This window comes from Haliotis rubra, unplaced genomic scaffold (assembly GCF_003918875.1).
Source record: "Haliotis rubra isolate DU_JTF1 unplaced genomic scaffold, ASM391887v1 Scf162, whole genome shotgun sequence".
Lineage (NCBI taxonomy): Eukaryota > Metazoa > Mollusca > Gastropoda > Lepetellida > Haliotidae > Haliotis > Haliotis rubra.
The window spans coordinates 1,169,169-1,195,404 of NW_025765581.1; the positions used below are offsets into that span (position 1 = coordinate 1,169,169).

A 26,236-nucleotide genomic window follows, 5' to 3' on the forward strand; every position below is an offset into this window, starting at 1 on the left:
TTAAAAAAATAAAGCAACAGCATGGATCAGATGTTGATTGTCACAGTTTAAAATATTTATCATTAATCTATCTTGCACCATGGGGAGAAATTTATACCTTAACTTAGAATATTTTTCACATGTAATTAAGACATGATATTCGTTCTCTACTATTAAAATGGTGATGTATAATCATAATACACTAGATAACTAGGATTGGATGTTTGTTATAACTGTTCAGTAAGGTATATGTGTACTGAATGCGATATATTCGCTGTTCCATATCAAGAAGTAAAGTCAAGGAATCCATGTCCTTATTTATAGGATATAGGACGTTGGTGTATACCGTGAGTTTAGTTTTACGCCGCTTTCAGCAATATTCCAGCAATCTCACGGTCGGGGACACCAGAAATGGACTTCACATATTGTGCCCATGTGGGGAATCGAACCCGGGTCTTCGGCGTGACAAGCCAACGCTTTAATCACTAGGCTACCCCACCGCCCAGTCGGTGTATACAACTGCTGTGGGGCAGACCTCAACGATCAAGTGTTAAGTTAGACTTACACAAGTCTCTAAGGTAATAATTAATACTTTAAATGATGATTTCAAAAAAATATAAATAACAGCCTGGCGTCCTTGTACTGTCCCTCGTCTAGACTTGCCTCTTTAAAGGATAAAATTACTATACAGCCATTGGCTCAGCATTCGGTACAGCCTTGGAGCATAGCTAGTGTTAAGTACTCTCGTTCATGTCAAAGGGTGAGTGAGTGGATTTTCGATTCCAACGCTGCAATCAGCAGTATTCCAAATACAACGTCTGGCAAACCATACAACGACTGATCCGATTTGGTCACCTTTTACGACCAGCAACGTTACTGAGTAATCAAAAATTCATTTTAGTTCCGACAGAATTTACATCAGATCAAATCGACAGTACTTCAACAAATAGTGACTCGATTTTGCAACAGAACACGTGTGATAAGTTGGGAGAGTCATACTTTTGTATGAAAGCTCAGTGCCAAGTGACAGCTGAAGCAGGGTTACATATATACTACACTGTAACCTGTGTGTTACATAACCCTTTTATTACACACGAAACCTAATGAAACGAAACATGAGAGACTGGTTAACAGTTAGTCTCTCGTACAGACCCTGAAACAAATATATCCAAGAAAGAGTCTAGAAAATGTGGCAAGTCTAGGCTTCAGCTTAAACAGGGCTCCTTTTCATTATATATATTTTTTTACTATGAACTTTTTCCGTTCATTTCAGAGACTAGTTGTTAGACTGGTTAACAGTCTACACCGTCTGAAGCTCACACTCAGCCTGATCACGTGGTCTCAGTAGAATCATAGCTTTAAGTCCGTTGCGCTATCTCTCTAAAAGAGTGAGTGAGTTGGGTTAACGCCGCTTTAACCGTATTCCAGTTATATCACGACGCGCCAGCTTTATGTGGGAGGGAAACCCTAAGTAGTGCGAGTCTCAGACGTTTACCACACAAGCACAGGGGTGGCGCTAAGAAACAAAGGAGCGAACCGGGGTTCAAGCAAATAGGCATAGACTGCCAAGGGACACAACTCTGCACGGCGACTTGTAGCGTCTTGGACAAGTGGACAATATGTGCCCAGTGCCTTGAGGCACGTTATCAGAGTGAAAGGTCATATCCAGAGACCATAATACCGTAATATCATGTGTTAATGAGAATGTAACATCGAAATAATCAGGGTCTAATTTCACAAAGCGATATAAGCGGTTAAGGCGATCGTAACTCCCACTGGGAGTTAGGCTTAAATCATCGTAGCACTAAGATCGCTTTATCTAAAGGGGCCCAGGACCTCAATTACTGATCTTATCCCTGGGGTCGTTCTGTGCCGATAATCAACGGATGTATAAACAGAATGAGCTCTTGCATTTACCAGTGTATGAAATAAGCCAAAAATCCAGCCAGACATCAGGGTTAGTAATGTCAAAATGTTACCAGCCCAAAATGGATTTAACCAGACCAAATATGGTGAATTTACTCAGATGTATGGAACTTCTAAAAATTTTACCAGACCATCGGGCTGGCTAACTGTAAATTTAGACCGTCCAGCAGAAATCTAGACCGTCTCGGGCGGTCGGACGGGCCTTATTTCATACACTGTTTAATCATTTACTCTTGATGAAAGAAAAGTATGTCCACATGCGTACGTAGCAGAAGCAGAGCTTCAGAACGAACAAATCTTAGTTCCTTAGATTTTCGTGAGTGGGTATTGGTATTACCACAATTACGAATTGAACATCAACATCAGTAGTTTCAAGTGCCAGTGCAGTTCGTATTGTTTTGTTTGATTGTTTTAAAAGTTCATGTTTGGTTGAGAAATCAATATCTTTGAATGATTACACAATGGCATTTAGACAGTGGTCAAAAATACCTTTAAATTCAAATTGGTTCTATGTACGTTTATTTATACCGAAACATGTTGTGTACATGTGTTGCAAAAGGTGACACATGTTCCTACCACCAAATGATGTGTACATTCCCACAAACCATGCTCTACCCACTCCGCTTGCCCCAACACAGCTTCCTTTGGATCCGTTAATGGGTGATGATGACAGACATGCCCCTTAGTCGCATCACAGTATCATTATTCATAAGGGGAACTGAAAATCATATTTCGTTTTAGTATTTTACAGGGCACCTGCTAAGGGGAGGTAATAAGGCATTTTACCGCCATTTTGGATTATGTTGTGGAGAAGGCTGTAGACATCAAACTTGACGGCTATTACATAATTATCAGCGGTATAGTTTATAAGACTTCACTGGTAAGTATCTGACAACCTTATAATTGTTGTAGATAATGCACCTGACCCATTTGCAGGTTGTGTTTTCGCCAAAAACACGGAAGCTCGGAACAGCGTGGTAGACAACATGGAGGATGCTTTTGTAAACACTAGTACGACGCTTCAGTCAATCTATGAGACTAGGCATCGACGGTCATTAAAACAAACATCCTTAACACGGCAAATGTAGAATTTCCGTTTGTTCAGTGTTTCATCTTCATTTAGTTGTCAGTCATATAAAAACAACACAACTTAACTTATTTGATTTGCTTTCTATAAGGCCAACTAATACATTGACGCTGTGTTTGTCACTGTTAGTCTTGGTCTACTGTTGTGTTGTAGTGTTTTTATTCAGAGAGACCACCGGTAGACGATGAGAGCGAAGATCAATAAATTAATGATTACTTATCATATGTATGATATACTTGTATGTCTTTTGCATAATTTATGTCATCTGCTAAAGCAAGGTTTGTAAGACATATTTCTCCTTATTCTATATTAGATAGATAGTTTCATTATGTTTTCATACAGTTAGATAGATTTCATTCTAGTTCATATCACCTGAATATTATATATTCCTCATCTGATAAGGATGAGTTTTAACATGTTAGTTTAATTGAATTTAGTGATAAGTGGAAGACATTGATCTGTTCAAGTCTGTGCCAAAAGCCTCAAAGTCTACTTGCAAGATTTATGTCTAGATTTAGCTCTTAGCATAATTTTGGTATGTATTTCTTTTATTATATAGTCTGTTAATAGCAAAGCACACTAGATTGATATGCATTTTACAAGATTCAGAGTATTGAACTGGTGGCTAGAAGAACTGCAGACTGTACTTGGTTACTGTTTGTATTGATGTCATATTCTGCAATTTTGTCTGACACATGGCCTGAATGCACTTTGGAAAATTTTCTGATTGTATAACCATGATAACAGCTCTATCATGTTTATCGACATTCTTCTTCATCAAGTTTATCTGTTATATTTCTTTCATAACACATAATATATCTTTGTATGTTTAGCATGTTTAAAGGCTAAGAAAATCATTCTGTCAACTGATTAACTGGTCTTGTTATAAAACAAATTATCCAAACTAAAATCTAAACAGTACTTGATAAGTCGTTATTTTGACAATGAATGTCATTACCATGATTACATTGAATCTTTGTGAGAATAATTGGTCAGTCTATCCTGAAAATGTCTAATCAGATAATATGATCATAAACACGATAAAACTATTTATTTTGGTATTGGTTCTGTGACTGGTATTAACGATAAGACTATATATTTTGGTATTGGTTCTTTTGCATTTGGCTTTGTTCGAAATAAGAGTTCATTCACCTTGAAAGTGAATGGAGACCCAGTATTTTGAGCAGGTGCAAATGTATACTTCAGAAGGATGGATATAAAAAATGTGTACATTGTGACTATTATTATATATTTGAACCTACCAACAGGTTAAAATATTTAAGCCTACTAACAGTAGGTGATGATAAGTGTTCATGTGATCAGTCACTGCTTCACCTGGTCCAAACCATTTAGGTTCAAAGTATTAGTTCATTCACTAGCTTAGAGTCAAAAGCATCTCCTGACAATATCTTATGACTATCTTGATGTGCATATTGAACTGAGCCTGATGATCTTATTTATTGTCAGAAATTGGTGTTCACAGGAATGTTTCTAGAACTCAGATCAGTGTTTGCCATTAACCTTGAAAAGCTGCAGGCCCTATGGACCGATCGATGTTAATTTTGAACGCTGCCTCAGATCTTGATATTTTACCCAAATTTGAATAACTATGTTATGGGTTTCTGTAGACTATTTCACGGTGATCAGACCAAAGAGGAAGAGTCTTTTTAATTTTATTGCTTCGTTGCATTATTGCATTGAATGAATGAATGCAATGTTTAAAAAACAAGGCAGAAAATTACTGAAAAATAACCCATAATACCTCAGAAGTTTGGAAAATTGAAGCTTCAAAATATTGAATTTTTGGCCCCAAGTTGTCCAGCCATGACCAATTTAGAATCCAAGATAAATCCATGATTACTCATCTTTAGCTTGTTTCCGTTCCAGCTTATCCCACAAAACATGCCCCTCTGGTCACTATAAGGACCAAGTTGGAGCTGTCCCACCCATCTAGATGTCTCGACGAATCTCCGTGGTCCTGGAGGGAAGATCGGCAGATGAAGGCCACTCCCAACGAGGGCGCTACATGTCATCCTACCTCCGCCTCCCAGGCTCTGATCAGGAGTTTGACCTGGTACAGTTGGATCACTGTTACTCCAAGCCATGGAGCGCCCACCCAGATGCGAGCAATGCCAGACCCATGCGGACACTCTTTATGGCCAAGTTCCCCCGCAATCACGGATCGGAAGGGACTGGGTGAGTTCCCATTGTATTGGAGTTCTATTCTATTTTGTTTATTATTATTATTTTTTGTTTTATTTTATTTTATTTTTAGATGACTATATGTGTAATTAGAGCAGTGAATAGAATCATGTAATTATCTCGTATAGATGTACTACTCAACATATGGAAAGAAAAATTACTATTAGACAGTTTGGACTTAAGGGATTCTCCTTCAGTATTTTGACACATGAAGATCAGGTTTTAACAGGTGACTAACAGGATCTGGTTTTTGAGGCTCGATGACATGATTGACACATGTCATTGGATCCAAATTGAGCAGATCGATACTCATGATGTCGATCACTGGATTATCTGGTCCAGAATTGATTACTAACTGACTGCTGTTATATTGCTGGAACTTATAGCTGAGTGCAGCTTTGTAAAATTGCGAATAGTCCAGACTACTGAATCGACAAGTTGCTTCCCTAACTATTACAAAAAGCGACCACGAATCTGGATAAAACAAACAAATGTCTTAATTTAAGTATTTGAATCTCCGGCGTGTCTGACGTCCTTCCTCAACACAGGTGGGTCCCGTCGAATTATTCCTGCATTCGGTTGAATATGAGAGGCGTGGTATTTTGTCACATTTCGCAAAGTGATTGTAGCTGAGGTGATCATTAACACCCATACTTCAACATAGACTTATGGCTTTTAATGTGTCGGAGGTGTTGTTAGCACGACTTACAGCATCGGATGATTTACTGTTTATTTTACTTTGTGAAATGGGCCACGAATTTGGCAAATTTTAAAGATTTAACAAGGAAATTGCCGGGTTGATATACAGTTCAGCTGTTATATTTAGGAAGTAAGATGAATGATAGACCTAATTGATAGTCTCTAAATTTCATTTGAAATGGAACACGTAGCATACTTTTCGAGTTTTAATAAATGTTTTATGGCTAACATTTCACGTCAGCCATGTTGGTGATCAAGCTGAAGTAATGGGCAGTGTTGTATATGTGCACAGTGAAGCAGTCATAAAATCAGACGCATTTTCAATCCAAATTGATAGTGTGTAATTTTATTGATTGTTCAATCAATTTGAGTACAGTGAAACCTGTCTAAACTGGCACCTCATGGGACCAAAATAAAATGCCGGTTTAGACAGGGTGCCGGATTAGACAGTGACATCATTTTCCAACATGGCTGCCATTTACACTCGTCCATCTCTTTATTTCTATAATGCCGGGCGTGCTGAAAAGAATGTATTGGATTAAGGGACCTTGATTGGACTGCTCATACCCATGCCGGCTTAGAGCGTTGGATTCACCGCACAATCACTACTTGTGATTATCTAGCGTGCCAAGAGGATTAATTAGTGTATTGGAATATGGGTCCTTGATTGGACTGCTCATACCCATGCTGGTTTAGACAGTATTAATTACAGTTAAAATTGCTTGTTGGGCCCGGAAAGTCGTGCCGGAATACTGAATAGACAGGTGCTGGATTAGACAATGTTTTAATGATCATAATATCTTTGTAAAATGGCGGGACCAAACTTTTATGCAGGTTTTGACAGTGTGCCGGATTAGACAGGTGCCGGTGTTGGCAGGTTTCTCTGTATTTCATGTAGTTAAGGTAGAATGTGTATTGAATGTCCCTTGATGTGTTATGATTGACTTTTGTGGACACAGAGAGGAGAACCTGCCACTAGATGTCGTCAGTCTGCCCTCCACACCCACACTGCCATACGACCTGACCAAGGCTCGCAGTCTCATGAGTGAGTGTGAGAGACATGTCAGCTTTGCCAGAGTCGAGGAGGGGACAGACGACTGGGAAGAACAGATTGTCAGGTATGTAGAACTCAGAGAATCTGTTTCAGTTATTTGCTTTTTGAAAGAGTTAAATGGTGAATTACTACTTCTTGTTTCTCATTATAGCAATGATCTTTCATGTGATGACGTCAACTACAGGAATTTGAGAGATTCAGGTGCTCCTTAACTCTTTTCAGTGTACAATCATTAAATATTTAGTAATTTTGACAAACAATTGTGAAAAAGTGTTCTCTCACTAACTCATTTCCATCAGGATTTGAAATAATGAATGGTTGTCACAGCCTGTTCATGCAGTATGTTTGGATATTGGTTTAGCTAACCTGAAAGTATATATGATAGTCAGTGTTAGCAAAGTGTTTCCTGTTTACGATAATATTTTATCAGGTGAGTTACAGCATCCTTGACACTATCGCTGCTTCTCTGATACATAGGTAGGACAGTTAAAGAGAAGGTTGCTGTTAGGATCATACAGGTATATAGTTATGGCTGATAAGTTATTTTTGTGTTCTGAATATAATAGTGTTTGTATGTCTTGTCTTGTTTCATGTGGCTGTGACGTTCAGGACTGGGTGGACAATGCAACAGAATCGTCTCTTTAACAAAGTGATGAAAGCACTTCAAGCAGACCGACTAGCTCGACTCAGCTGTGTTTTTTCCTTATCCTGACTCATGCTCTTTTGTTTGTCTTCTTCTTCTTGCGAACATAGTGGAACACTTGTATCTCCTTATTTGAAGCTCCCTTCAAAATAAAATCACTAATTGGTACTCACCACGAGTTGCTCCCCTTTGTCTCCCCTGGCGGGAAAAGGTGTCGCCACCCTCTGGCCATGTGCTCCACTCTCTCCTTCTTCTACCAGTGAGCAGGATGTGAGAGCCTTGTGTCTCCTTACACACATATCCTTTGATAATCTCTTAGTTTTTACCTCCTCATAGGTTACTATAGAGGTATAGCTAGTATCCTTTACTATTTGTATTGATTAATTATCGATTTCTACTGTTTATTCACGGTATTCGCGGATTGTTCAGCTAGCTTTACGCTCATGAAAATCTGTACGATTTGTAGATTACGCTTTTCTGCCTCCGATCCACATGTAATATGCCCTAGTTGTTCTACTGCGTGCGCTTAATTCACGCTTGCAGTTACTGCATTAATTTATCTCATTCTGCATTTAATAAATATCATCTTTGCGCCTTAAGACGCTGCAGATAGATCACGCAAACAAGGGCAAAACATGGCAGAGAGTCCAGATATTCCTTCCAGTCAGCTGCTAGCGATCGACCCTCTCCCGCCTGGTGTTCTGCTAGAGACCCCGCGGCAGAGGAACGTGGGACGCAGTCCGTTACTCAAGAAACGACCGCCTCCCCCAGACATCCCGCCATTGCAGACTAAGTCTAAGAGGGCCTCATCGCCGCCTCAACGCAGATTGAGGACACTCCAGGGCAGCGCAGACTTCCAAAGGGAAATCCACGAAGACAGCAAGAACTTTCTCAGCCGAGATCGCTCCAGCAGCAGAGTTGGGCCTCTACGATGATCAGCCGATAATCATCCCCACTTACGGCAGAAGAAGCGACCGTGTCAGCGACTGTGACTTCTGCAGAGATCTCCATGCAGCCTGATGCTCTCTACACCGACGCCAGACGCCATTGATGTGAACCCCATCGCAGAAAAGACGCCGACGACTTCGCTTCGGCACAGATCATCCCAGAAGACATGATGCGGCAGATTATGAACATCATGGAGGACCACTACAAACTGCGCAAGCAGGGTCCGAAGTTTCGCGAAGGCTCCAACGAGACAGCACCCCAGAGGCACCCCCGCCAACGAGCAGCCAAGACGATGTCACCTTCGGCAAGGAAGTCCCGCACCACCTTGACGAAGGACCTAGATGTACAGCTCTTCGCCTTCGCTAAGGCGGGAGAGATCATCACCATCTTCGATTTCATCTCTAGATATGGACTCAGATCATCAGACATCACGGAAGCCTTCGCGAAGGTCATATCATCGCATCCCCTCGACCGACGAATGAAGCTTCGCTAAGGCATTCGCTAAGGACATATGATTCCAGATCTTCATCGTCTAGAAGAACATCGAGGGACTGCCGAAGAGCTCAGCGAAGCTATCAACATTCACCTCACAAGTCTCCGAAGATCATCCCATAGACGATCTCCACTCGCTTCATCACCAGGTCGATCACCCATCAGATCTCCACATAGAGCGCGGCGCACAAGTCAACTAGATCGCCACAAACCTCATCAGATATACAGACAGCTACACGCAGTCCCGAAGAGCATCTACAATTTATTAATGATGATGGTTTTGAGGATGATGGAGGAATCATATTTTCTGATGCAGAGATACGGTATTGGATGGTCAATAACCTAGATCTCACATCACCATCTAAAAGTGGCAATACAGCTCAGACGTATTTGATGAAGGAAGATGATCCAGATGCAATCACTCTACCCCCGATCGACCCGGATTGCATGCAGTGCCACAGAATCTAGATGCAGCTTTCCAGAAAGCTACGAAAGTTCAGATACCACATCTGCCCAACTTTCAAGCCAAGAAGTTCTCCACGCATAACATGGACTCCTTCTACAAGGCCCAGGACATCGATGAGAACTATAAGATCATCAGCGATGTAAAGAACAAGATTTTACAAGATGGATGATCGCAAGTTGGCTCATATAGAAACCATGACGAGACGTGATGTTCTTTGGGTTAAATAGATCTAGGACGATCAATGAGACTCTTATTACTAGATTCCGGATTCCACGACGGAAGATGATAGAATGATTTATTCTGCCTTACTTATGCAAAAGAAAGATCAGCAGTTTTAACGGATCATCTTACATCTGTTTCAGCAGCATTGACCTTAGCTCGTCGCCAAGGCCTCCTCGCCTCCTGTAATTGGGGAGAACTTTACAGCCCCACTTTATACAGCCCGTGGTCGCACAACATCCATCTTTGACGGAGAAATCGACAAGGTCGCCAAGGAAGTCTCTAAGGATTCCAGGGAAGTCCTTATGATTAGATCGATGGACACACTAGCCAGCCGCCATTCGTCAGACTTCACAAAGATACTCAGGCAGATCTAAGTTCACGGGCCTACAAAGAGCAAGAGACAGGAAGATAGCCAGCTCTAGAGGTAAGATTCTTTTCACGCCCATATGGCAACTATAGAGGAGGATCAGGAAGAGGCAGGACACCCAGAGGTTCCCGCAATTATAGACGCTGAAACACAGGTTCGAACGACTGGAGTCTTCCACCCCAGCCGCTCCAGTACAACCAGCTCAAGTGGGTGGACGCTCCAACTACACTGGGAAAACTGGGGAATACTGCAAGACCCTTACGCCTCCAACATTATTCAACACGGATTTCGTGATCCCTCTACAGGATAAGCTCCGCTGACAATCAAACCCCCAAGTTCGATTTACAAGCTAACAACTACCAAAGATAAAAGAGGCTGTTTCATCACTCCTATCCAAACAGGCCATAGAAGTAATAGATCAAGCAAACGCCGAACCAGGTTTCTACTCCCCAGTTTTCCTAGTTCCCAAGAAAAACTCCACGGAGAAATACAGACTCATCTACAACATGAGCTTTTTCAACAAGAACTATCTACGCAAACCAATCGGGTTTCGCGATGATACATTTACCTCAGTTACGCCAGATGATTCGGCCCTATGGACTACATGGGCAGCATAGATCTACAGGATGCCTACTTGCACATCCCCATTCATCCCGATTCCAGGAAATACCTACGATTTACTCTAGAAGGGCTACATTACCAGTGGAAAGTACTCCCATTCGAATATCATCAGCCCCTGGCTATTCAACAGGATAACTAAACCGATTATCAAATTTCTACATCGCCAAGGGCTACGCGAGTGCTTTTACCTCGACGACGGGATACAAGTAGATCAAGATCCACTGCGCCTCAAACTACAGTTAAATTACATCATAAAGCTACTAACACAACTAGGTTGGTTAGTAAACTTACGCAAGTCGGACCTAGTACCATCGCAAGAAGACCTACAGTTCCTAGGTATTCGATTCATCACAAATCGCGAACCGTGATATGGTACCAGAAGACCGCTATTCAAGATACAACAGACCATTCCACCAGCTCTACTCTCTCCGCTACCACTGCGACAATGGCAGAGCCTACTAGGTCTTCACATCAGCCCAAGACATGACTGTCACAGGCAGATTACAGTTACGTCCCCTACAGGTCTCATCAACGCGACATCTCAACGATGTACAACCATTCAGTCTACCGAAACATCTCAGACCACATCTACTATGGTGGACCAAGAAATCGAATGTTCTGCGAAGGGATTTGTTTAGCAGAGCAGGAATACAAAACCCATCTGTATGTAGATCGCCAGTTACTCCAAGGTTGGGGAGCTCATCTCACCAACCACACGATATCAGGGTTATGGAATCAGCAAGAATGCAAACTCCATATAAACAGTCTAGAAATGAAAGCTGTAATCAACGCCATTCTACATTGGAGCACATTTCTACAAAATACAAAATGCCTAATGATCCATACAGACAATTCGACAGTGGCGTTCTACATAAACAAGCAAGGCTCAACGAGATCGATGAACCTTTTGAACCTAAGCTTTCAACTGTTCGATTTAATACAAGATCTAAATCTACATGTCAGAGCAGTGCACATTCCCGGAGCCAGAAATATACTAGCAGACGCTCTCTCTCGGCCTCATCTACCATCACCGACAGAGTGGATGATCAACAGGGAAATTTTTGCACAGATAATCAAGCAATTAGGAGCGCCGCTAATAGACCTATTCGCCACGCGATTCAACAATCAGCTACCGACATTCGTGTCACCAGTCCCAGACCCCCAAGCTTGGGCAACGGACGCTCTAAGTCTATCATGGAAGGCCTCAATGCGCGCGCGCGTTTCCGCCGCCAGCAATAATACCCCAAGTATTACAGAAAATCAGACAAACACAGAGCCTACAACTCACTTTGGTCGCGCCCTACTGGCCGGCCAGAACGTGGTTTCCCATACTAATTCAAGAAATCGGTCAACCAACACTGGAGCTACCCAAGCGCGCAAACCTGTTAATTCATCCTCACACCAAACAAGTGCACGGAAACCCAGCAATGTTCCAACTACACGTATGGACTGTATACAAATGTGTTTAAACAAGAGAGGATATTCTGCCAGGGCGGCAAAAGCAGTCACGCTTTGCCTTTACGTTACTCAACTCGTGAACTTGTACGCACGACAAGTGGCACAGTTTCGAAAAATTATGCAACAAAGAAAGGGTTTACAGCAAGAGAGGCTTCACAACCTCAAGTGGCAGACTATTTGTGTTACCTACGCCAAAACAAACATTTAAAAGGTTCAACGATATCAACATATCTTTGCCGCTTTAGCTCTGTAATCACCATGAGAACGGGTGTCAAGTTGACAAGATCTCCAGAGTTACTGGCCTTACTACGAAGCTTTCCGATTGGAGGACCAAAGCGGAAGTTCCGCCCAGCTTGGGATCTGAATGTAGTGTTACAACACCTCACGAAAGTGAGGTCTATGAACCTTGGAATCGACAAACTTTGAATTTCTCTCACAGAAAACATTGTTTCTGCTATCGCTAGCCACAGCAGCAAGAATGTCTGAAATTCACGCTCTGGATTACGAGAGGATACAGTTTGATGACAATCATAACACAGCGCACCTCGGATTAAGATGGGATTTCATTGCAAAAAATCAACTGCCAGGTCAACCAGACAGATTATTCCACATCCCGGCGCTATCCTCTATTCTCGGATCACAAGATACACAAGACCTATCACTGTGTCCGTAAGAGCTTAAAAGTTTATTTTACGACGATCCAAAACAAGGAGAAGATTTCTCAAACGCTTATTCATCCCCTTATCGCCACTTAATCAAACAGAAGTGTCACGGACCACAATATCTATTTGGATAAGGACTGTCATTCTCCGTGCCTACAAGGCAGCAGGCTTGGACCCACCAACAGCATCAAATCCACATGAGATCAGGGCACTGGCCTCTACCCTCGCCCTACACGGTAACTGTTCCTTGAACACCATTATGGAAGGATGCTATTGGAAATCTAACATGGTATTTGCTAATCACTACCTAAGAGACATCACTACAGAAGATGTCTCTGGCATTCACCATTTCGACCACTGGTCCTCGCTCAGCAACTGACAGTCCCTCGAGAGGCGTTAAAATATTATCCTCACAAGATTAATATGTACTTTATACATACTCATCTAGCTTATAACTCTACGGAGTTTTAGGGCTATGTATATATGTTCAGCTTAAGTATTCAACCTTAAGCATATACTTGGATATAGTCATTTCAGTGCCTCTATCAGAGTCACCTATATATATATATATATAATTTATATGTATTGTTCAATATATTCATAATGTAATTCCCCTTTAATGGCTTTATATAACCTATGGTTTTCTTTATACAGGAAACATCCTAAATCTAAGCCTTCATGAAGTTCCCGTAGGGGATATTACAGTATATCTATACAAAATCACTAATTATAAATCCAAAGTATTCTGTTACCCACCTCCGTTCCGTAGGATGCTACAAGCAAAAGAGCATGAGTCAGGATAAGGAAAAATATGTAATTTTTAGAGTAAAATTGATATTTTATACTTATCCTGACTCATGAGGTTAGCCCTCCCATCCTCCCCACATAACACTTTGGATTTCCCTGTAAATTCAAGTGTTGGGCTCGCTAAATCAGGAGAGAGTGGAGCACATGGCCAGAGGGTGGCGACACCTTTTCCCGCCAGGGGAGACAAAGGGGAGCAACTCGTGGTGAGTACCAATTAGTGATTTTATTTTGAAGGGAGCTTCAAATAAGGAGATACAAGTGTTCCACTATGTTCGCAAGAAGAAGAAGACAAGCAAAAGAGCATGAGTCAGGATAAGTATAAAATATCAATTTTACTCTAAAAATTACATACTTCATGCACTCATGGGGACTGTGAGGTAGCCTAGTGGTTAAAGTGTTCGCTCATCACGTCGAAGACCCAGGCTTGAGTCCCCATGTGGGCGCAATGTGTGCAGACCATTTTTGGTGTCCCCTGTCGTGATGTTGCTGGAATATTGTTAAAAATGGCATAAAACCTCACTCACTCACTCACTCAAGGTCCAGACTCGATTATGGGATGGATGGGATGTTAATAGTGAATGTTAATTTTTAAACTTATCCCATCTCACGACTTGCACCTCTCTGTCTTGCTTCGACTTTTAGTGGAACGACTGTAAACTATTTTCCATAGGCCTCCTTGTCCATTCATCCGTGCACTCCATGCTGCTCTCCTTAATTAGCTTCCTAGTTCCTATAAAGCTTGCAGCATGCTCCACTAATTGCCCATGTGACTACCTTGAATGATCATTCTCTTTCTTGTCACACGACTGTGTGGACGTGCTGTAAATTAGGGACATTATTTCACCCTAACATCATGGGGAAAACTGATAATCAGTCAAGGAAAAGGAAAGTTTGTGCTCAATGCAAGACGAATTATTCGTCCCTCGACCCTCACTCATCTTGCAGTGACTGTATTGGACAATGTAACTGGAACAAACGATGTGGCAAGTGTAATTCACTAATAGATGAGGATTTTAAGGCCTACCTTCGTGTTTGCTCCCAGAGAATCGCCGATAGGGACAGGAAATCAACAGAATCTGATCCCACTCCCGCCAAGCGTATCAAGCTACAGCGACAGAAAATCGTATCTTCACGCAAGAGAGCGACGTCTGTGGTTCAAGAGGATTTTATGGACGCTTCGTCAGATTCTTACTTATCTGAGGACGTTCAGCACCTATTACGTACGCATCAATCACCTCCTTCCATAGCGTCCGATCACTCGCGGGTGGTTGTGATCGACAATTCTTCGTTGCCTGTCCCATCTACACTACAGAGATTCAATCAACCAGTCTGTTCAGACAATCAACAGTGGTTTGGTATATAAATCATCTAGGCTTGACAGGCTCGGCGAATCTGCTACAATGGGCGATCAGGTTCTTCCATCTCATCGACTTACTCAACATCGTAGCCAGAGCCAGACACATTCCCGGGGTTAAAAATGTGATCACCGATGCCTTGTCCTGATCCAACCGACAGAGTGGAAGTTACTGCCCCATATCTTTCAGTCGATGATCTACCCGTTATCACGGCCTCAAATAGATCTGTTCGCCACAAGGTTCAACAACCAACTTCCAAAGTCCGTATCAGCAATCCCAGACTTCTTGGCGTGGGACCTCGACGTGTTGGCAATATCATAGGAGGGTCTCAATGCCTACGCGTTCCCCCCTCCAGCACTGCAACCAAAAGTAATACAGAAACTATTGGCCACCAGCAACATACTACTGCTTTTGGTCGCACCCTTCAACCTAAGAAGCCTGGCAGAGCCAAACCAAGTACCACTTCCCAACCGGGATGACCTACTTCTTCATCCTCACTGCGGAACTGCGCCACGGGTCACCTCAGACCCTCACTCTACACGTTTGGCGCATCTTCAGAGGTCTCTCATAGCTAAAGGGCTACTCTTGCCGAATAGCCACAGCTATCACTTCACCGCATCGTACTTCGACCCGTTCCTTGTACGACAACAAGTGGAAGAAGTTTGAAGACTATTGCAAGCCTAGGGGAATTGCATCTCCCACTTCCACCTTGGCTCAGGTTGCTGCTGAGTTTCTCCAGCATCTCCGCAGTACTAAGAAACACAAGGGTACTATCTATGTTAGCTACCTACTTAGCCTCCATCAACTCGGTTTTGGCTACCACCACGGGCACGAAGATTTCCACTGTTTCCGAGTTGCAGAGTCTACTATGCTCCTATAGACTCTCTGACCAGTCCAGGAAGTTCAGACCTCTAGCCTGGGATCTGTCCGTCGTCCTTCGTCATATGATTTCTACAGACTATGAACCTTTAGAAGACCATGACTTCGAACAAGTGACATTCAAGACATTTTTCCTGGTAGCTTTGGCTACCGCTGCTCGTATATCTGAACTGCATGCTGCATTCGAGTGGAAGAAGCATTGCAAGGCTTTCCTGGGTCTCTGCTGGGACTTCATTACGAAAAACCAACTGCCAGGGCAACCGGACCAGATGTTTACCATTCCCCCATTGTCCACCATTCTTGGGCCTGATGATAATGAAGATTTGACACTCTGTCGTGTTAGGGCTCTACACGTTTACCTTGCTGCCTCCAAGGATCGTTGATGGCTACGGAAGCGCCTCTTCATACCCTTGTCGAACGCTTCAATAACTGAGGTTTCCCGGACCACATTGGACTTCTGGATGCGTGCCACAATCCTGCGAGCCTACACCTTTGCAGGGGTGCCTCCTCCAGCCGCTTCGAATCCTCATGAGACTCATAGCAACTGCTCCTTGACCGCTATCATGGAAGGTTGCTTCTGGCGTTCTGATCCAGTGTTCTCATCACATTACCTGCGAGACCTGTCTGTCACGGATGTCCAGGGACTACACCAGTCCAGACATCTTGTACTGGCTCAGCAGCTAACATTGGCCCAACAACGCAGATGAGGGACGGTTCCACATACGCGTTACTACTTCCTTGTATATATTGAATAAAAGTTGAACTATATCTCAACCTTTTGTTCTCATTATATGGGTTTAAGAACTATTTCTCTTGGCCTCCATACCAAGGTATTGGAATGCGGCCACCTAGCATGGCCCTACGGACCTGAGGCACAATCAGCATGACAATGCAGAGGTGTTCGACATTCACGCTTACTGACCTCTACTCCACGGAGCAATAACGTCAGTGAAGTGTGACACTCCCGAATCCCAGTGGATTTTGTTGCGTTCTGCCTCCAAAGTTGCCGGGCACATCCTTTGACTAAGCATCCTTTGACGTTAAACCTTGGAGATGCCGAGTTGTGTTTCTCTTTCACCCGCCTCGGTCGGCCTTCTTGAAGCAGGGGCTGGCCCGATTCTAGTCGCAAGACTTTAATTACAGGGGTACCTTGTAAATCGTGGCGAGGCGAGGCTTACTTGCCGAGTTGCGTCCCTTGTCTTGTACAAGGTTGCGGCCGAACACCACATCGCTCGGGAGCACCCATCTCCCTGGGAGTCGTTGTGCTTAGTAAGCCAAGGGGTTCTGGAGAACCCACTACAAGCATAGGAGTTGCGTGCATGCGTAACAGGCCTCCCTTGTACATCGCTATCTATGGTTGTCATCAGTCCACACAGCTCAAGACCAACTGTTCGCACTGTCCAGACAGAAGGGTAATCTGCGGCCCGCTGTCCAACTGTGGGATAAGTGCAAGTTGTGAGATAGGATAAGTTTAAAAACTTGGAAATTTTAATATAAATTGTATATTTATATACTTATCCTATCTCACGCGATGGATGCCCGCCCAGCCTCCCCACTACTCAGATTACAACGTTGGCTCCAAGATGAGAATGATCATTCAAGGTAGTCACATGGGCAATTAGTGGAGCATGCTGCAAGCTTTATTAGGAACTAGGAAGCTAATTAAGGAGAGCAGCATGGAGTGCACGGACGAATGGACAAGGAGGCCTATGGAAAAAAGTTTACAGTCGTTCCACTAAAAGTCGAAGCAAGAGAGAGAGGTGCAAGTCGTCAGATAGGATAAGTACATGAATATACAATTTATATTAAAATTTCCAAATTGGTTGGTCCCTTAATGATTTATATGAATTGTATTTGATCTGTCTTAGTGTATAGAGAATCTCAGCCCCATTTTTAAGATATGAAATATATCAATACATGTCAATAAAAATTTAAACATGGTGGCTTACAGAATAGTTTCAAACTTTTATATAAACAACAAATGTTTATAGGTACATCAAAAGATATGGGGGCACGATTCTTTTTATTGTCTAGAATTATTCTTCTGCCATTATGTTTGTTGATAGAGAATGTCAATCTTGATATTAAATATATTGCAATTTTCAACACAGTATTTGTTTGACGCTCAAAGCGTTGTTGTTATTATTATATAGCTTGATACAGAGCCAATCCAAAGGCGGGTGCACATTGACAAGACAGCCAAGCGTGTGAGACAAGCTTTAGCCAGTGTAGGATGGAGAGGTTCACCTTTAGCACAAAAGTGTAGGATGGGTAAAAGGTCACCTGTTATTTGTCACTAAAGGATCAATATTGCTCATTAGGACTGTTATGATAGTTTTTGGAATTCTGAATTAAATATTTTTTGGCATATACAAGACTTTTGAAATTAGTGGTAGTGCTCTTTTCAAGAACTTTCAATGTCTTCACCAAACCACATAGATAACTGGTGTACTGGTGCCTTTTGTAGTTGGAATTCTGAATAAACTACTTTTGGCGTTTTGTTTGACTTAAAATAGTGCTCTTTTGTGAACTCTAAAACTGCCCTGTTTCTTTTGCACATAGATAGATGTACTTGTCTTTTGGTAGATTTATTTCTGAATAAAATATTTTTGGCTTCATAGACTGAAATTGGTGGAGTGCTCTTTCTGGAGCAGAACTTAAAACCTTTCAATACTCTCCTTCCACTTTTCTATATACACACCTAAATATTTGACATAATCATAGGTTGAATCATAATATTGCCAGTATTTTCAGCAGGGATAAGACTTTTCTTCATGTTCACTTCATATACAGTTAATCAAGACTTCCAAGCCAACAATATTTGTATTATGCCCTACTGTGTGTCATATCTTCATAGTGGATTCTGCCGAACTTGATAGTAGGTTGAATCTGCCTTGTGATCACCTGACTCCCCAAATGTACTGTTGTCATCATTGTGACTGGTTGACTGTCTCTGTGATGGGAGGATTGTGTTTCAGGACATGAAGCTGGCTCAGTGGCTGCACATCACCCTGTTTGAGAATCTCAGTCTGTACCTGCTGTCTGCCTACCTGGATGTTTTGCAGACACTCAAAGCTAAGGTAGCATGTTTCAGCCATATGGTGGTTAGGAGCTTGTCGCGGCAGGACTAAAGTGATCATCTGGTAGTGCTGATATGTGATTAATTTGGCTGATAATGTGACGTGGGGCTCTGATGATGGACATTGTTGTTCATACTATGGAGCATTGGTTTGCCTGGCCCATGTTTGTCACCAAGATATAGCCGGATTGGCGACTTATGTGTAACAGCATTTCCCTCTCTTTTAATATTTTGAAGAGATACATGTGGTAAACATCACTTCAGGCTTTCTGCCAGCATTAAAGTGATTAAGTTCACAAGCGCTGACAGAGATGGAAAAATTGTTCAAAGCTTCATTAAACCCAACTCACTCACTCACTCATTCGTGACATTTCTTTGGAATCTTCAGGTCCCCTCCCTCGTAGATCGCATGATGGCCGCGACAGCAAGTCGGACACCACCTGTCACATCGGAGGCTCTTAACCTTCTGCTGAAGAGGCCATGGGACCCAGTGCACAACACACTCTCACAGCAGAAGCCAGTCAGTATTCTGTATTGCTTTGTCAGTTGTCTACTAGAATTTTTGAATAATGAAAAGCTGATCTAAGAGTCTGATATTCCTCTTTCTATTATAGTAATTCTCCAAAATATATATATGGAAAATGTCAGTTGATTTGAAGAATTATGATACCTGTTATTAAATACCAAACCCATGAATTTCTAGGTTAGAATTGGTCTTCAGTATCCCATGCTTGTCATAGGAGGCGACTAGTGGGATCTGTGGTCAGGCTTGCTGACTTCGTTGACACACGTCATCGTATCCCAATTGCATAGATAGATGCTCATCCTGTTGATCACTGTATTGTCTGGTCCAGACTCAATTGGTTAAAATTCAGTAATTATTTAGCCTCTCACTATCTGTTGATTATTGACTTTGATAAATCCATAAGCAGTGTTGCAATTGTGCAGCTGAGAGGCCTCAGTCATATTATGCAAATCTCTGCAGTCAAAGAAACTTGGCAATAAAATTATCCACTGAGGTTCAGAATCACATGTTGTACTGTAGATGATTTATGTTCTCAGACTTTGGTACCCAACCAGAAGATAGTAACAAAATACTGAGAGGAATTTGGTAAAGTTGGCGGCATTTAAGCTGTAGGATAATAAGAGTTAATGAGCTATAGTCAGGGATGAGAATTTTCCCACGGAATTCCGGGAATTTAATAAGGCCAAGGGTAATTTTTGTTTTTCTCAAAACTCATGTGGCCCCTCAGATCCCTGTATTCAAGTTTGACTCAAAACTTGTTCTCATCCTGTATAGTGACTCAGTGTTATGTTTAGTTTATCCTGGCTGTTTATTCTGTTACAGATAAAAGTTGTGATGTATATTATACAGCATGTGACCTTTTTCACAATGATAAATCATATCCTTCACAGAAGAAGTTGCCTGGCAACCCGCTCCTCCTGATAGCCCCAAGTGGCCCTATCCACTCCAGTATCGCATATTCCAAGAGGAGCAAGTTCTGGAATGCCCAGCTGTCCAACTTGGGCAAAGTGATCCCTGTTACCATGCACACAGTCAACGGAGGCAGCGGGGTCGGCATCGCACAGTGCCTCGAACACATGATAGGAGCTGTCAGGACCAAGGTGCTGGAGGTGAGGAAACGTGTAGAGTTATGAGGCATTATAGTTTATTATCCCCTGCTGCACGTTTAGAGCGAAGCTAAACGTCCATCTGTATGTACGAATTGGAATATCTTAAGAACCATTGACTAGTTTCGTTTCATATTGGGTACCTAGGTTCATTGCAGTATGCAAAAGGTCCCAGTCAGGTTTGGTCAAGGTCACAAGGGGATGTTTTACCCTTGTCAGAGAGATATATCAGGTACCATTCACTGGATCTTCTTCATATTTGACACCAAGCTTCATCTAGGGAAGGTGCAGGGCCCAGTTGATTTTGGTGACCTTCATGTAATTTTCAAGGTCACAGCGACTCTCTGAAGATTTTAGCATGTTAACCTGCATGTTAAGATTGTCAGCAAGATATCTCAAGAACAGTTCACTGGATTTTCTTCATAAACTTTCAAGACTTCTCTTGAATGCTTTTTGATAAGCAATTTCTTTATTACTGTTTTTGCATATCTCATACACTATGACATGCGTGTCAAGGTCAAATTGAGTCTTGAAAATATTTGTGTTTGAACAACTACAGAGCAAGATATCAAGAGAGGTTGACTGGTCATTTTTTTGTTGACATTTAACTTCATCTTAAGATACGACCTTCACTTTCATTATTTTTTAAGTTTGATTTGATAATTTGCAGTGGGGGATTGTGTCATCTTAGTGACAATGCTTATTTTTCCTTATCCTGACTCATGCTCTTTTTGCTTGTCTTCTTCTTCTTGCGAACATAGTGGAACACTTGTATCTCCCTAATTGAAGCTCCCTTCAATGTAAAATCACTAATTAGTACACCACGAGTTACCTCCCTTCCACAAGCGCGGGAACGAGGGCGCCACCTCTACCCATGTGCCTCACTCTCTCCTTCTTCGCCCAGTGAGCTGGACGTGAGAGCGCCTGTGTCTCCCGACACACTATATCCTTGGATTATATTTAGTTAGTTACCTCGTATAGACATCTATAGAGGTTTAGCTAGTATCCTTCAACAATTATATATTGATATTTAGTCGTGTTTCTACTGTTTATTCACGGACGCCATGTTTGTTCTGTGGATTACGTTGATGAAAATTCTGTACTGTTGCAGATTACGTTTTTATTCTGCTGCTGATCCGCATTTAATATGCCCTAGCTGTACTGCGCCATGTTCATTTTATTCACGTGGCAGTTGCGGTACTAATTTATCCAATTCTGCCTTTAATAAATAAATACTTTATGTTTGAGACGCAGCGCAGCAGATAGGTCATTATTATGCAGAGTCTAGCCATGACTGATACACCTGAACCTCGCCAGTCTACTGCGGTTGGTCGACCCCCTCCCGTCTGGTATTCCGCTAGAGTGGTGGAGAGGCGGGGACGTAGTCCGCCGGGCCTCCAAGAAGCGTCCTGCTTCCCAGACATCCCATCGTCGCGAGCCGAAGACTAGAGGGCTTCTACTGCATCTCAACGCAGACTTCACACCCCAGGGCAGCGTCGACCTCTGAGGGAAATCAACGAAGTCTACTAGAACTTTCTCAGCCGAGATTGTTCCGTCGCTTGAGATTTGGGCCTGTATGATGATCAGCCGATCATCATACCTGATGTACATCAAAAGAATGACCGATGTCGGCAACAGTGATGTCAGCGCAGATCAACATGCAGCCTGATGTACTAACGCTGATATTCGATGATCTTCCTGAGGGTCCCGTCGCTACCAACACTCAGCGCCAGACTTCGCACCCCAGGGCAGCCGTCCTCTGAGGGGAAATCAACGAAGTCTACTAGGACTTTCTCAACCGAGATTGTTCCAGCCGCTGAACTGGGCCTCTACGATGATCAACCGATCATCATCCCCGGCGTACGCCACAAGAAGCGACCAGTGACATCAGCAGAGATCGCCATGCAGCCTGATGTCTCTACACTGATGTCAGACGACTTCCCTGAGGGCTCAGCAGCTGTCATCGCAGAGAGGGCACCGACCACTTCGTCGCAGACCATCCCAGACGAGCTGTTGCGGCAGATCATGACCATGATGGAGGGCCACTACAGACGGAGAAGCAGCCAGCCCAGGGCCTGAGCAGCAACGAGACAACACCCCAGAGGCACCCCCAGTCAGCGTAGCAGCCACGACGAAGCAGCCCGAGAAGGAAGTCACAGACCACCTCGACGGAAGGACCCAGATGTACAGTCTTCGCGAAGGCTTTCGCGAAGACGGGAGAGATCAAATCACCGTCCCTCGGCCTCATCCTCAGATGCGGACTCAAGGTCATCCCATAGACGCAGATCACCTAGACGATCTCCACGCCGTTCACCACGACGATCTCCACGTACATCACCACGTCGATCACCTGCGCAGGTCACCACACAAGTCGGCAGCGTCACCCGACATAGAGATAGCAGCACACAGGTCACCATCAGAAGAGCATCAACCTCTCATCACCGATGCTGGTACAGAAGATGATGGAGACATCATCTTCTCAGACGCTGAGATAAGATATTGGATGGTAAACAACCTAGATTTATCTTCACCGTCCAAGAGTGGCAACTCAGCGCAGACATACCTGATGAAGGAAGACGATGTAGGCGTCGCTCACCCTACCTCCGATCGACCCGATTGCTGAGGTGCCACAGAATGTGGACACAGCCTACCATAAAGGCATGTAAGTTCAAGCGCCAGAGGCGTATGTTCTTTGGCCTTAATAGATCTAGAGCGATCAATGAGATTCTTATCACCAGATTTCGGTGACCACGACACTTCTGAAGATGATAGGATGATCTACTCGGCTCTACTTATGCAGAACCAGCAAGAACCACACCCTGTATGAAGCTAACGCTCATATATTGATCGGACTCTAGACACTTCGATAAGGAAGTCCCAGGCGCCTCATGCGAAGAACTAGAGCCTCACCAGTTACAAGGGACGCCACGGAGGAGAAGCGCCACGACCCACATCCTGTTGAACACAGAGGTGGTTCACGAAGCAAGCATGAGTCAGGATAAGTATAAAATATCAATTTTACTCTAAAAATTACATATATATATACTGATCGGGGCTCTGATTTCGATACCTTCGCGAAGGTCGCCGAGGCTAAAGTGGCTCCAAGTCTGCTTCACCCAGAAGATCTAGAAGGGATACTTCGAGAGCTTCGTGAAGTCTCTCGGCGTTCACCGAGGAAGTATCCTCCAAGAGGTCTCCATATACTAGCCACTCGTCATATATAGCTACTCGTCAGTCCGTTCAAGACATCGCATAAAGTGTCTATCAACTGTATGCCATATGCCGTCTATAAGCCTAATGCGAAGACAATTGCACAGGCTATTTACAACACAGAACGTCGCTATATAAATTAGTCAACGGCGTTTCATAGATATTCACAGAAATCAACTTTCGTTATAGATTGCTAGAATATGCTATCCCACACTACGATCACGATTATCTACATGCGTGACCATTACGCACAGATCTGCAGACAATTCAATATCGAAATTGAACAGCAACCTGTTACAGCGAGTATAACTCATAATCGCCAACGTTTCTGAGAAGTAATATGTACAACAAGTTCAGCTTTAATTCTACAATTATGACGATACATTCATGTATACAGTCTACAAGCTGACAACTTGCAAGTTTATTGTACCTTTATATAAGGAAGTCGGAATTATATCCAAAACTGAAGTTACTTTCCACGACAGCCAGGAAAATAACCTACCCAGCATTAATATTACAGAGCGAGGTATTTGGCGCCCGGAGGTTTCAGCTGGCGTTTACCATTAACCCTCGAAACACGTGGTCACTTTCGGGTAACTTCGAAAGCTACGGTGAAGACCGACGATTATGCTAATATAAACGGCGGCAAGATTTTATACAAGGTTTTTCCTGCTACACGGTGACATCACTGGCGGGTGGTATTCTACAGAATCAAAATGCCTTGTTCTGATTGGACCCGCGATGGACAACGACACTCCACGCGAAGGTCGGTCTTAGTTCACAGTTCAAGACTCACGCGTTACAAGTGACAACTATATATCAGTGAGCGAGCAAGCCTCCTTACAGTCCAGTTAATCTGAACCTTCATGATTGGGCTGCTTTCTTCAGGTTAGAGACCTCCCCTGTCAAGTTAGGGACGAGGGCGGCAGTCAGGCGATTTTACATAAAGTTCAACGAGGACAGACACACCTGGTTGTGCACCTACATCGTCAAGGACTTCGCATGGCGAATTTACCTGAGCGGACGGAATACAAGTGGATCTAAATCCACAGCGTCTCAGTCTACAACTGAATTTCATCATCAAACTACTAACACAACTAGATGGTGAGTAAACCTACTTAAGCTTTCTGATTGGAGGATTAAAGCGGAAGTTTCACGCTCCAACCGGGATCTGTATATAGTGCTCCAACACCTCACAAGTGAGGTTTATGAACACGCCTGGATGACATACTTGGACTTCATGATAACGATGATTCTATCACGATGGCCAGCAAGAGCACTGTAAATTTATCTCCACCCGAACCAAACAGGAGGGAAAAATGCATCAGATTATTTCCTCTATATTCAAGTTACTGCAGAGCCGAAGTCTCATGTACTACCATCTCCTTGGATCAGAACTGTCATACTATGTGCCTACAAGACTGATGGACCCGATCCGACTCTCCATGAGCTTCTAATACTCATGATATTAGAAGCTAACTGCTACAATTGATCTACACAAATGTTATTTGAAATTATGGAGGGGTTATTTCTGGAGATCCGATATGGTGGTTGCCAACCATTATCTGAGAGATATCACCGTCAAGGACGCCTCAGGTATCCACCAATTCGGTTCCAGGGTCCTCGCTACAACAGTTGACAGTTCCTCGAGAAGATAAGTCAATCTTACAGATTTCTACTTATCTTATAACAGTACTAAATAGCTACATGCTATATATAATTTGCTTAAGTTCTTTTTATCATCACAGTACTATGATTATTACATCATACAATATATAAGTTAACAACTCTACAGAGTTTGTTATTATATATTTACCTTAAGTTAATCATATCTTAAGCGTAGTACTATGGTTGCATTATAAATGCATTAGCTAATAAACTCTACAGAGTTTTTGGCTATTATATAATTAGCTTAAGTTAATTATATCTTAAGCATAGTACTATACACATATTATAAAATATATTAGCTTACAAACTCTACTGAGTTTTGCTATTATATAGGTAGCTTAAGCTTATTCATATCTTAAGCTCAGTACTATGTTTATATCATATAAGTATATTAGCTAACAAACTCTAAAGAGTTTTTGCTAATTGGCTTAAGTTTCATCATATCTTAAGCATTATGGTTACATTATAACATGTATTAGCTAACAAACTCTACGGAGTTTTGCTATTATATATGTAACTTAAGCTTATTCATATCTTAAAGCAGTACTATGTTTATATCATATAGGTATATTAGCTATCAAACTCTAAAAGAGTTTTGCTATTATATATTTGGCTTAAGTTTCATCATATTTTAAGCTTTATGGTTACATTATAACATGTATTAGCTAACAAACTCTCTGGAGTTTTTGCTATTATATATGTAACTTAAGCTTATTCATATCTTAAGGCAGTACTATGTTTATATCATATAGGTATATTAGCTATCAAACTCTAAAAGAG

At 42.5% G+C, this 26,236-nt stretch overlaps 1 protein-coding gene across 1 annotated transcript in view; it reads left to right on the top strand.

Moving 5' to 3' along the window:
- The first annotated feature begins 2,680 nt into the window (after window positions 1–2,680).
- The window catches only part of LOC124271635 (KAT8 regulatory NSL complex subunit 3-like), a 38,272-nt gene continuing 14,716 nt past the window's right edge, over window positions 2,681–26,236 (top strand). Inside the window, 8 exon segments of the mRNA XM_046706789.1 lie at window positions 2,681–2,785; window positions 4,880–5,188; window positions 6,853–7,011; window positions 7,557–7,641; window positions 18,021–18,103; window positions 18,845–18,947; window positions 19,335–19,466; window positions 20,363–20,581. Coding sequence (XP_046562745.1) covers window positions 4,947–5,188; window positions 6,853–7,011; window positions 7,557–7,641; window positions 18,021–18,103; window positions 18,845–18,947; window positions 19,335–19,466; window positions 20,363–20,581 — 1,023 coding nt within the window. The 5' untranslated portion in view covers window positions 2,681–2,785; window positions 4,880–4,946.